General features: G+C 46.3%; 1 protein-coding gene across 1 annotated transcript in view; it reads right to left on the reverse strand.

Annotated features, from left to right (window-relative positions):
• Nucleotides 1-4564, reverse strand: part of shha (sonic hedgehog signaling molecule a) — a 17248-nt gene extending 12684 nt beyond the window's left edge. Inside the window, 1 exon segment of the mRNA XM_078429406.1 lies at nucleotides 4196-4564. Coding sequence (XP_078285532.1) covers nucleotides 4196-4492 — 297 coding nt within the window. The 5' untranslated portion in view covers nucleotides 4493-4564.
• Nucleotides 4565-10987: the final 6423 nt, after the last annotated feature.

Consider the following 10987-nt stretch of genomic DNA (forward strand, 5'->3'; position numbering starts at 1 on the left):
CTCTTCGGCCTCCCTAACCCGATAGGAACGGCGGCAGAGGGGCTATCGTGAGGCGTTTTACACGCGGCTCGTTGACATACGCGGAAGTGCTGGCTCTTTAATTTGGTATTATTCAAAAAGTGGTGTTTAAGGGGGGGAATTAGAAAGGCGAGAGGGGGTTTTGTAAGACGTGGGCTGGCTAAGCGACTGCTTTGCCGTTGGATATAGATGTCTCTGCTAATGACCAAACAGGCACAAAGTGCTGGAGTAACTCTGAGGGTCAGCCGATTTGTAAATCGGCCGGAATCTCCCATGAACCGCACCGCCGACACAGAGAATGGGGAGGTGGGATAAAGCTGCAGCCAAGGACCTGGTCTCCAACTTCTGTTCTCCCGGGCAACTCGCCCCCACCCATCGCAACCCCAGTGCGGGCCACAAAGGCCCTTTGAAGCGGGAGCGCGGATTTGGGGGGCGTGGAGGCGGGGATGGATAGTCGAGGCACGGAGTTCAGCATCACTGGTGTTGCTGTCATTTGGACTTCCGTAGGAACGGGACATGTTGCCCCATGATCAATCCCGCAATAAACAGCGCCCCTGGCTGATGACTGCTTCCTCCCAGCTAGACATCCAGATTAAGATGCAAGGGGAGCCGATTTGGCTTTAACGCCCAATTAGTCAATAAATAAAGTCTACTATCGACCCTGTCGGCAGGCGGGAGAGGGAGTGGTCCCCTCGTTCTACACCGCACTTCGGATTAAGGCATAATGAACAGGGTAGTTTAACGCAAGCACCCGTGCGCTCAGAGAGCCCAGAATCCTGCACCTTCCTCCAAATTCAGACACGGATTTCGAGCAAGTTTTTTTTTACTCCACAAATTGCCCAACTCGCTGTGACCTCACTCTCAACGCCTCCCCCGCTGCACCAGAAACCGTTTGCGCTTCAAGTGTACGCGGCTGTTTGCTGGCGATAGACCCCGCATTACCAGTGGCTGGAGACAACCTTTGGGACATGGCCGAGCCCGGGGAAGTGGGCGAGGGGGGGGTGGGGGCGGACTGAAGGTCGGCGAGAATACTGCGAGGAAGGAGGGAGCGCCTCCTTTATAGCGCCGGAGAGACTGTATGAGGGAGGTGAACAAGGTGCAAAGAGCCACTGCGGACCGGCGGCGGCGTAGCCCCCAAAAAAACTATTTATTAATTCATTGGGTCGTGTGCCGTGAACGAAGCCCAGATATGAGCAGTCACCAGTGAAAGCCAGCGGGACACCTCGGCTTGCCCTCGGCGAGGCAACAAAGCGCTTGACCGAATCACCGCCTGCGTTCACATCTTAATCTATTCACGCTGCGACTGTGACATAAATTGCCAAATATGAAAGGGGACACTTAGCAGATACCTGTCAATGCCCGCAGCTCGCCGCGGCTGTGTGTGTGTGTGTGTGTGTGTGTGTGTGTGTGTGTGCGGGTGTGTGCGTGTGTGTGTGTGTGTGTGTGTGTGTGTGTGTGTGTGTGCGTGCGGGTGTGTGTGTGTGTGTGTGTGTGCGCCTGTCCGTGTATGTGGTGTGTGTGTGTGTGTGTGTGTGTGCCTGTCCGTGTATGTGTGTGTGTGTGTGTGTGTGTGCCTGTCCGTGTATGTGTGTGTGTGTGTGTGCCTGTCCGTGTATGTGGGGTGTGTGTGTGTGTGTGTGTGCCTGTCCGTGTGTGTGTGTGTGTGTGTGTGCCTGTCCGTGTATGTGGGGTGTGTGTGTGTGTGTGTGCCTGTCCGTGTATGTGTGTGTGTGTGTGTGTGTGCCTGTCCGTGTATGTGGGGTGTGTGTGTGTGTGTGTGTGTGTGTGTGTGTGTGTATGCGGGTGTTGAGTGGGAGGGAGTAGTCGCTTCAACCCCCACACACTAAATTCCACATAGATCGATCGCCAATCGATTATTCCCGGGGCCCGGCGAGGTGCCTCAAACGTTACTTGAAACAAGCGCAGTCTCTGAAGGCAGATTGAGTCTGGGTTCATTCGCTGGGCGGGGGTTGGCGGTAGAGGACGCGGAATGCATTGAACTTGAGACCCACAAGGTTTTTTTTCATTGATATACGTCCGTAAGGAATATTTAATATAACGCACACAGAAGACAGGACTCTTGCGCTGCCTGTGTTTTCTCGTTGGTGGTGGGGGGGGGGGGGGGGGGGGGTTGAGTGGTCAGGAATGAAAACGCTCGCAGCTAATGCATGATCCATGTAGAGAGGACGCCTATTCCCAGGGATGCATCCCGTGCATTGTGTTTGCCGGGCGTGGAGAGCGGCTCATGCAGCAACCAGCTATTTCTGGAGGATCCCAAAAGAGCAATTTTATGTTGCGCCTTTTTTTTGTTGTTTTGTTTTAAAAACATCGATATCTTTTATTTATAGCCATCTCTCCAGCAGCGCCGCGCGCACCTATTAATCGCTTTTTTAGAGCCCGTGTTGAAGCGAGAGAGAGAGAGAGAGAGAGAGAGAGAGAGAGAGAGAGAGAGAATATGAGGGGGGGGGGGGGGGGGGGGGGAGACCGAGGGGTGAAATCGGAAATCCTAGCCCAGCCGCGATCGATAAGGGAATAGGAAGTGTAACTCAAAATGCCAGAGACACACGTGTGTGTGTGTGTGTGTGTGTGTGTTTGTGCGTGTGTGTGTGTGCATGTGTGTGTGTGTGTATGTGCGTGTGTGTGTGTGTGTGTGTATGCGTTTAGGGGGCAACTTGATGATCCCTCCAGCTATGATCGAGGGGTGACAGCATTGATGGATCCTTGCATTGAGCCGCGGCTACTGTGGGCTATCGGCCACGTGAATTAACCTTGCCGTCTGCAGAGTGTCATGCTGAACAACCCAGCCAGTCGCCTGGACTGGGAGACGGATGGTGACCGGATGATGTACCGTGGGACGGACGACACGCGCTCTGCCTGTGAACATTTTAATTGCTTAAAAGGGTAATATTATCATTCGCGAGGGGGGGAAAAATTGCACCATCTGCCTTTGTGTTTCAACTGTACGCGTTCATTGAACGCCAGATAGAGATTTTTAAATGTGCATTAAATCTTAATGACTTTGAGAGGGTCTCGTCAAATGGCAGTCGCAGAGATTAGCGCGTTGTGTGTGTCCTGTTAAGGGGGGAACTTTCAATGACCTTTAGCAGTGACTGTAATTCTAGGGATTGTAATAAAACTGATATAAGCGAACGGCTGCGGCTTTTCATTAAAAAAAAACCCTCAAACGGCGGCTCCGAAACCCTCATTCTCGCTTGCCCTCAAACGTATGGCAATAAATTAACGCATCGGCAAACACCGAGATAGGAGATAGGGTTTCTAAGTGAAAGGCGTCAACTAAACAGATTGCGGAGACAAGGCGAGCGAAGGGGAGACGGGTCGATTTCGTTCTCTGTCCATCTTTCCTATATTAAGACAAGGCAGCCTCATTAAATCACCTCAGCTCAGGATTGCGAGATCGAGAAGACACTTTAACAGGAGGGCGAGAGAGAGAGAGGGAGAGGGCGAGGGAAAGAGTAGACGACAGCAGGTTGCCCGTAACAGCGCAGGATTGCAGGTTAGTAAGTGGGCCGGCAGTAAGCATACACTTGGGAGAACCTTCTTTACAATGTACACTCTGATTGATCAAAGTGCAGACCCGGGGGACTGCTGAAACACATTTACACAGCGAGTCACAGTAAGCATTGCAGGCACCCCGAGCAAGCAAGGGAGATAGATAGATAGATAGATAGATAGATAGATAGATAGATAGATAGATAGATAGATAGATAGATAGATAGATAGATAGATAGATAGATAGATAGATAGATAGATAGAGAGAGAGATAGATAGATAGATAGAGAGAGAGAGAGAGAGAGAGAGAGAGAGAGAGAGAGAGAGAGAGAGAGAGAGAGAGAGAGAGAGAGACAGGCAGACAGACAGACAGACAGACAAACAGACATAGACAGAGAGACAGAGACAGACAGAGCGAGAGAGAGAGTGTGTGTGGGAGAGAGAGAGCGAGAGCGAGCGAGCGAGCGAGAGAGAGAGAGAGAGAGAGAGAGAGAGAGAGAGTCAGAAATAAAAGGGCAGGGAAGGTTCACCAGAATCCATAAAGTTTACTCCACCACGCATAACCCCACTTCCGACATGTTCGTTTTTATCTGTCAGGTCGGCAGCGACCCAAGTCCAACAGCGCTGAAGGGGAATGGGGGCATTTAATTGGCGATCTCATCCGTACCTGTGTCATCAGCCTGTCAGCTCCCGTATTTTCTTCGTCCTTAAAAATAATGTCTGGGTTGTAATTGGGTGTCAATTCTTTAAATCTCTCCGAGTTCCTGGTAATCTTCCCCTCGTATCTGCCACTGGCACCCAGGGTCTTCTCTGCCACGTTCGGGATGAATTGCTTGTAGGCCAGAGGGGTTAATTTTCTGGGGTGCTTCCTTCTTCCATAACCCCGGCCCGGCCCACAAGCCTTCGCAGACAAGACCAGAGTACAGCAGATCAGTCCCACTAACACAATTCTTGTCAGCATCATGTTCACTCAGGGGTTTCTGCGCCGCTCTCGCTATCTCGCTGGTCTTCTTCCAATGTCCCCACTGATCCCCGACAACGGTGGCACATCGGGCTTTGGGAGCCGTGACCGAGGATTTTTTGTTGTTGTTTTCTTTTTGGCGGTGATGGTGGTGGGGAGGGAAGAAAATGGACAATTGTGTTATAAGGACACGAAGTCGACAGGCGCGCAAGAAAGACTGGGCGCACAGCAATGTAATATAGCCTCAAAAGGCACAACGGCGAATTCTGATTGGCCACACGGCAGCTATTGGCTTCTGATGTGCTCACCAAAACCAACAGTTTCCGAAAATTCACCTGAAGTCTGGCGTATCAGGAGCTGGAGGAGGACTCAATCTCTTGTTATGAAAACATCAATTACAACTTATTTTCATTGCTCCGTCTACCCCCCCGCCCCCCCCCTCCCTCTCACCTCTCCCTCCCCACCCCACCTCGAGCGACGCTAATCAATCACCCGGACTGATTGACTCTAATGTTACATCTCCTCGCTTCACGTACAAACCAGCGGCGCAGTCGGAATTAAATAACCCATCTATGTGTCTATTTATTTTAATGTTGTTATGTCGCCTGTCCCCAGGCGTGTCAAGCTTACTGCGAATTGGCAAATTATTGTATTTCATAACCCCCTTTTCGATGACACTTTCGATAGACTCTCGCCTTTCCCCACATTCTTCGGATAGTAGGGGTCAGATTTGCTCCGAAACTTTGTCAAAGTTAATTGCATGCATGTATCAGTTATTTTGATGTGTGCGAAGGAACTGCAGTTGATGGTTTACACCGAAGATAGGCACAAAATGACGGAGTAACTCAGCGGGTCAGGCAGCATCTCTGGGGAAAAAAGGGATAGGTGACGTTTTGGGTCGAGACCCTTCTTCAGACTCGAAACCTCACCTATTCTTTTTCTCCAGATATGCTGCCCGAATACGCGGAGTTACTCCAGCTTTTTGTGCCTATCTTCAGGTCATTTTGCTAACCGATTAATGTTTTCATATTTTGAATAAACGCGGTCGATGGCTTGTGTTGCAATAGAATATTGAACTACCCTACCCGCACCGCGAGTTAACATTCACGCCTCCTCGAATATCGCGCTGGGAGTAAAATGATAAGAACTGCGGACGTTTCAAGTCTTTCATTATTTATTTGTGTGCTGCTGACAAGAGTTTCAATTTAAATAAGTACGTGTACCAGAATATGTATCAAATAAGAAATAAATAATTCAGCGCTTTATCACAAGAACTTCACTTGACCAGACAGAAAATATTTTATGTTAACGCATAGACATCTTGGACGCTGTGGATTAAGGCAGGAAAGGCATTTTCCTCTCCGCCAACCCACATTTGTGGAAATCTGCGGTGATATAACATCTTCTTCCTGGTCGCCACTGGTAGTCAGCTCCGGAGATTGGGAGGGGGGGGGGGGGGGGGGGGGGATGCGAGAAATAACATCAGCAAATACAGACGCGATGAGTTTAAACGTCAGATGAAGTGTTTTTTTTAAAAGGTTACCTTGAGCAAAATGCCGCCCTATGTTGCAGATAGACAGAGGCTTCCAGGGACAAAGTTACTCGGGTGAAACTTTTTAGCACCATTGTAACTGGGCAACCTTTTGACTCTTAAAAACATTTCAGCGAACCCCTTTTCTAGTTAAGTCATGTATATTCCCCAAATTCTTTTGCAACGATACTTTTAAACGGGGGGGGGGGGGGATCTGCAGTTTGACAACATTCTGAAATCGCAGACACTTTATGTTGTTGGGGGGTTTCTTGCCAGATGAAGTTTAAGAGATCGGACGGTCTGTTCAGCCAATACGCTACATCTCCCAACCACGTTAACTGTCGTTTACTTTTAAACTCACACGAGTTTAAAGATGAGTACAAGATATGTTTTCCTGAATATTGTTATGCCAGCCACCCAGATATTTCATATACCCGAGAGAGGGGAGGAGAACGGGCGGGGTACAATTGTGCGAGATATGCGTTAATGAATTTTCATTGATGATAATATATTGAACTTATACATTACTTTGCCTATTTCTTTAATAACACAAAAACATCCAAAGTAACCGGAATACATTTCTAAGTAACAAAAGCCAAGGGTTAATTATCAATTAATCTAAAATCTTCCTCAAACCAATTTTCCTTGTGTTTGTGCTTATTTCTCGTGTTCGTTTCTGGTTAAAGTATTACATCCTTTGTTTTGTCTGACTGAATGTTGTAGCTCCCAGTCGAAACTCAAAATGTTTGTCTATCATTCCACATTTCATTGGGAAAATTCGTTTTTTTGCACTGCGTCAGGGATGATCTGCTCTCTATAGCCGATTGATTTAGTGCACCAAAGATATTTTTTATTTGTTTCCATACAGTGGCAGTCACTGTGCATTGAATTTTATTTGAAGAACTTTGATGTATTCAATGAACAAAATAATCACCTGTCGATGTTTCCCGATTAAAAACGGGCGGGGGGACCGCGTGTGAGACATCTCGGCGTTTGCGGCTCGCAATTTCAGCCCTTTCCATTAAAACCACACAAACACGCGCACAAAAAAAAACCGCACTGCTTTCATCTTCTTTTCGGTGGCAAGCCTCTTTCAAAAAAAAAAAAATCACTGGACAATATCAAAGTAATCTTCGCAGACAACTCGTGGGGCGGGGGAACTCGAGAAGTTATTAAAAAGTTTTCGCACAAAACTCCAGCCGCTTGTTCCTTAAAGGTTAATCGAGGAGGCGATCACACAGATGGTTGGATTTGTATTTTGACAACGGCAATAATAACAATAACGGCAATAATAATAACAGCCGCAATAATAACTGAGAAATTAGTTGTTTATTTTACCCACTATTCTGGTAGCTGATTTAACCATGGGGAACTTTCCCTATAAAACGACATTTTAACTGCAGTGTTGAGGCTCAAGACTGAAATTAAACCCAATCTGCCCCTTTCTGCCCAGTGGCTACTCCAAAAAATGCTGCTAAAAATATCTGTTTTTGTTTTGTTAACGCAAAGAAGTCACCATCAGCCATCATATTGTTTGTATGGGATTCTTATTAGTTATATTTTGTTTCAGTCCACAGGAGGAAACGATGTCTTCGTCACGTGTAACACATTGGCTAGGTTTTATTAGATTATTTCACACCTGGTGTTGATCAGCTAAAATAATATTTTCAATGTCCTGGGCTGCTTAACGCCCCCCCCCCCCCCCCCGCACCTCCACCGACCCTCCCATCCCCTCCGCCCCACTCGCCAGCCGATGCTTCAGTTGCTGTGGTTTTTTGGTGACTTATTGCTTACTATTGTCCCGACTTACCAAACAGAAACGTCCCTATTGAAATGCAGCCCACCATTCCACACCACAGATAGATCTATCAAAGGCACATGTGAAAATATTAGGTCCTTAAAGAAAACAACTTCATTTTAACCCGTACATCCCAATAAACGGAGAGTAGCAAGAGGACCCCTCATTGTCCTTGCCTTAATCGTCTCGCTTGATGTAGAAAGCTCATAGAAGAGTTAGAAATATACCGCGCCTTTAATTTCCCTTTCCCCTGACTCTCAGTCTGAAGAGGTGTCTCGACCCGAAACGGCACCTATTCCCTTTCTCCAGAGACCCCCGCTGGGTTACTCCAGCATTGTGTATCTATCTACGATTAAATCTACCGCGACAAAAAATGATTTGCCCAGAATCCTTCACATCAAGTAGTCATTTGGCTCTGACTCACTTTGGGGCGTTCTGGAGATGGAAAAGTTGATCTTTAGTTCAGCGTCGTAAACACAGCATATACTATTATCAATAAGACACCAACGACTCAGTATATTCACATTGGCACTCACATACCCGCAGGACCGATGACATCTCTGGTTCCGAAAAGACAGTTTTATCCATAAGTGGGTGCATATCCATATTTGACATGTTGTTGTACAATGGAAGGTAATGGTGGGATAAAGAGATAGAGTCGTTCCCATCGTCAGGCAAGGATAAGTGAGTACATTTGCTGGACAGATGGATAAATGGTTAGATTAACGTGATGTTAGGCTAGAATTTTATGGTTTGGCCTGGGGAAATAACTGTTTGCAAACAACTACCGGAGTGCGGGTAGAAGCAAGGAACTGCAGATGCTGGTTTATACCAAAGATAGACACAAAATGCTGGCGTAACTCAGCGGGTCAGGCAGCATCTCCGGAGAAAAAAGATGGGTGACATTCCGGGCCGGGAACCTTCTTCAGCCATTGATGTGCAGGGCTGTTTAGAAAATTAAAAGCACAATTTCCGTTAGAAACATAGAAACATAGAGAATAGGTGCAGGAGTAGGCCATTCGGCCCTTCGAGCCTGCACCGCCATTCAATATGATCATGGCTGATCATCCAGCTCAGTAACCTGTACCTGCCTTCTCTCCATACCCCCTGATCCCTTTAGCCACAAGGGCCACATCTAACTCCCTCTTAAATATAGCCAATGAACTGGCCTCAACTACCTTCTGTGGCAGAGAATTCCACAGACTCACCACTCTTGGTGTGAAGAAATGTTTTCTCATCTCGGTCCTAAAAGACTTCCCCCTTATCCTTAAACTGTGACCCCTGGTTCTGGACTCCCCCAACATCGGGAACAATCTTCCCGCATCTAGCCTCTCCAACCCCTTAAGAATTTTATATGTTTCAATAAGATCCCCCCTCAGTCTTCTAAATTCCAGCGAGTTAAGGGATAACATTCCCAAGGTCTAGACACCACAAACCGTATAGATTATCAGGAGGTGGAAAAGGGAACTGCAGATGGTAGATTACAACAACAAAAAATAAGACAAAGTGCTGGAGTAACTCAACCGGTCAGGTGGCATCTCTGGAAAACATGGATGGATAATGTTTCGAGTCGGGACCCTTCTTCAGACCCTCAGTCTGAAGAAGGTTCGCGACCCGAATCGTCATGTTCTCTAGAGATGCTGCTTGACCGGCTGAAGTACTCCAGCACTTTGTGTCCCTTTTAGATTACCAGCAGGAACTATTCATTTTTACATTGTAAAAAATACCAAGGCAAATTTGTCTCACTGGAGTCTGAAGCCTATTCAGCTGGAGTCCTACAACTCTTCGTTGCAAAGGAACCAACATTATATGGAGCAATCTCATCAACCTCGATCTGTTTTGGAGTTCAGTGCAAGCGCATCCACCGTCTCTCACGATAACGATATGGCAGTGTCCTGAAGGGGGTGTCAAGAGAAACACGATGGCCTGATGCGAACTGAAGGGAACCTGTGCTCTCTGGCCCAGAAGGGAGGGAGGGGCCCGGTCTGCCCAAAGTACACAGATATGCGGCCGAGAGCTGGGGCTCTGTGTTTGGGCAGAGCTCGGAGATAATACCCGGCCCTAGCCATGGCAACCACTGTATTCATCAGTCCATGGTAGCGTCCGAGGTATGTGCATAATTGCCATGGCCCTTTCTCTCGCGTTGGCAGACTATTTTTAAACACAGCATAGATGTTGCCTTTTTTTAAATTCCCTGTGACATATTTACACCCAAGATTTTTATTTGTCCCACTTGTTTATAACCGCCCAGCTCAACCCGTTTCGGAGATGCAGCTACTAAACACAAAGTTAGACCCCGGCCCATGTCAACTCCAGCACCACCTAGTTAACAAAACACATTAAAACAATTTTAAAAAGGGCACATTTTAAGCAAAGGTATAACAAAAATATTCGCCTTAAGTAAATTTGATAACTGGGATCTTTTTTGAGTGTGATCGGGTCGCTGTCAACCTTTACGCATAACACATATTCTGTTTAACAGGTGGTAAATTGAATTATATTGTTTTTATTTTTAAAACATAATTTATTAAACTTATTAAAGTTACTATAGTTTCTCCTTAAAATAAAACAGCGCCGATTTCTCAAATTAAAAAATAATCCATTGTTATACGGGTTAAACATGTTTATTAAAATGTTAAATATCTGGGGATAACGTTAAAAAGTCGCGTGAGATACGAAATAATATTTTAGTTCTGTCGTATGGTTCTGTCTTAAAATTGAAGAAAAACAATTGTGATCATTTATATTCTTTGAAGATCTGTCTCTCATTAGATGGGAAATTTGCTAAGTATTGGAAAACATATTTAATTTCAAATCTTATTTGTGAATATAACGGCATAAATGTCTTGGTTCGTGCTGAAATCGTTCCTTATGGTGGAAAATAATGAGAACATTTAAAGGCAATCTCCTTGATGCTTCATGTAGTATTTGGACAGCCGTCAATAAAAACGCAGCGAACAAGTTTCCTAACCTATCCATAACCTATTCAAATTGTTAGGTTTAAGAATTTAAGTTATCTATTGAAGCTGTGTTCCATTAAATTGATTTCTGCAAAATAGCCCCCTTTGTGGTTGGTACTTGAAGATTCTGTGAAACTGTCCTTCATCAGATCAATGCCGAAGATGATTATTCCATTGTTCATCTTCTACAGATGATAGCATTCCTTATG

The sequence above is a fragment of the Rhinoraja longicauda genome, chromosome 2 (assembly GCF_053455715.1).
Source record: "Rhinoraja longicauda isolate Sanriku21f chromosome 2, sRhiLon1.1, whole genome shotgun sequence".
NCBI lineage: Eukaryota > Metazoa > Chordata > Chondrichthyes > Rajiformes > Arhynchobatidae > Rhinoraja > Rhinoraja longicauda.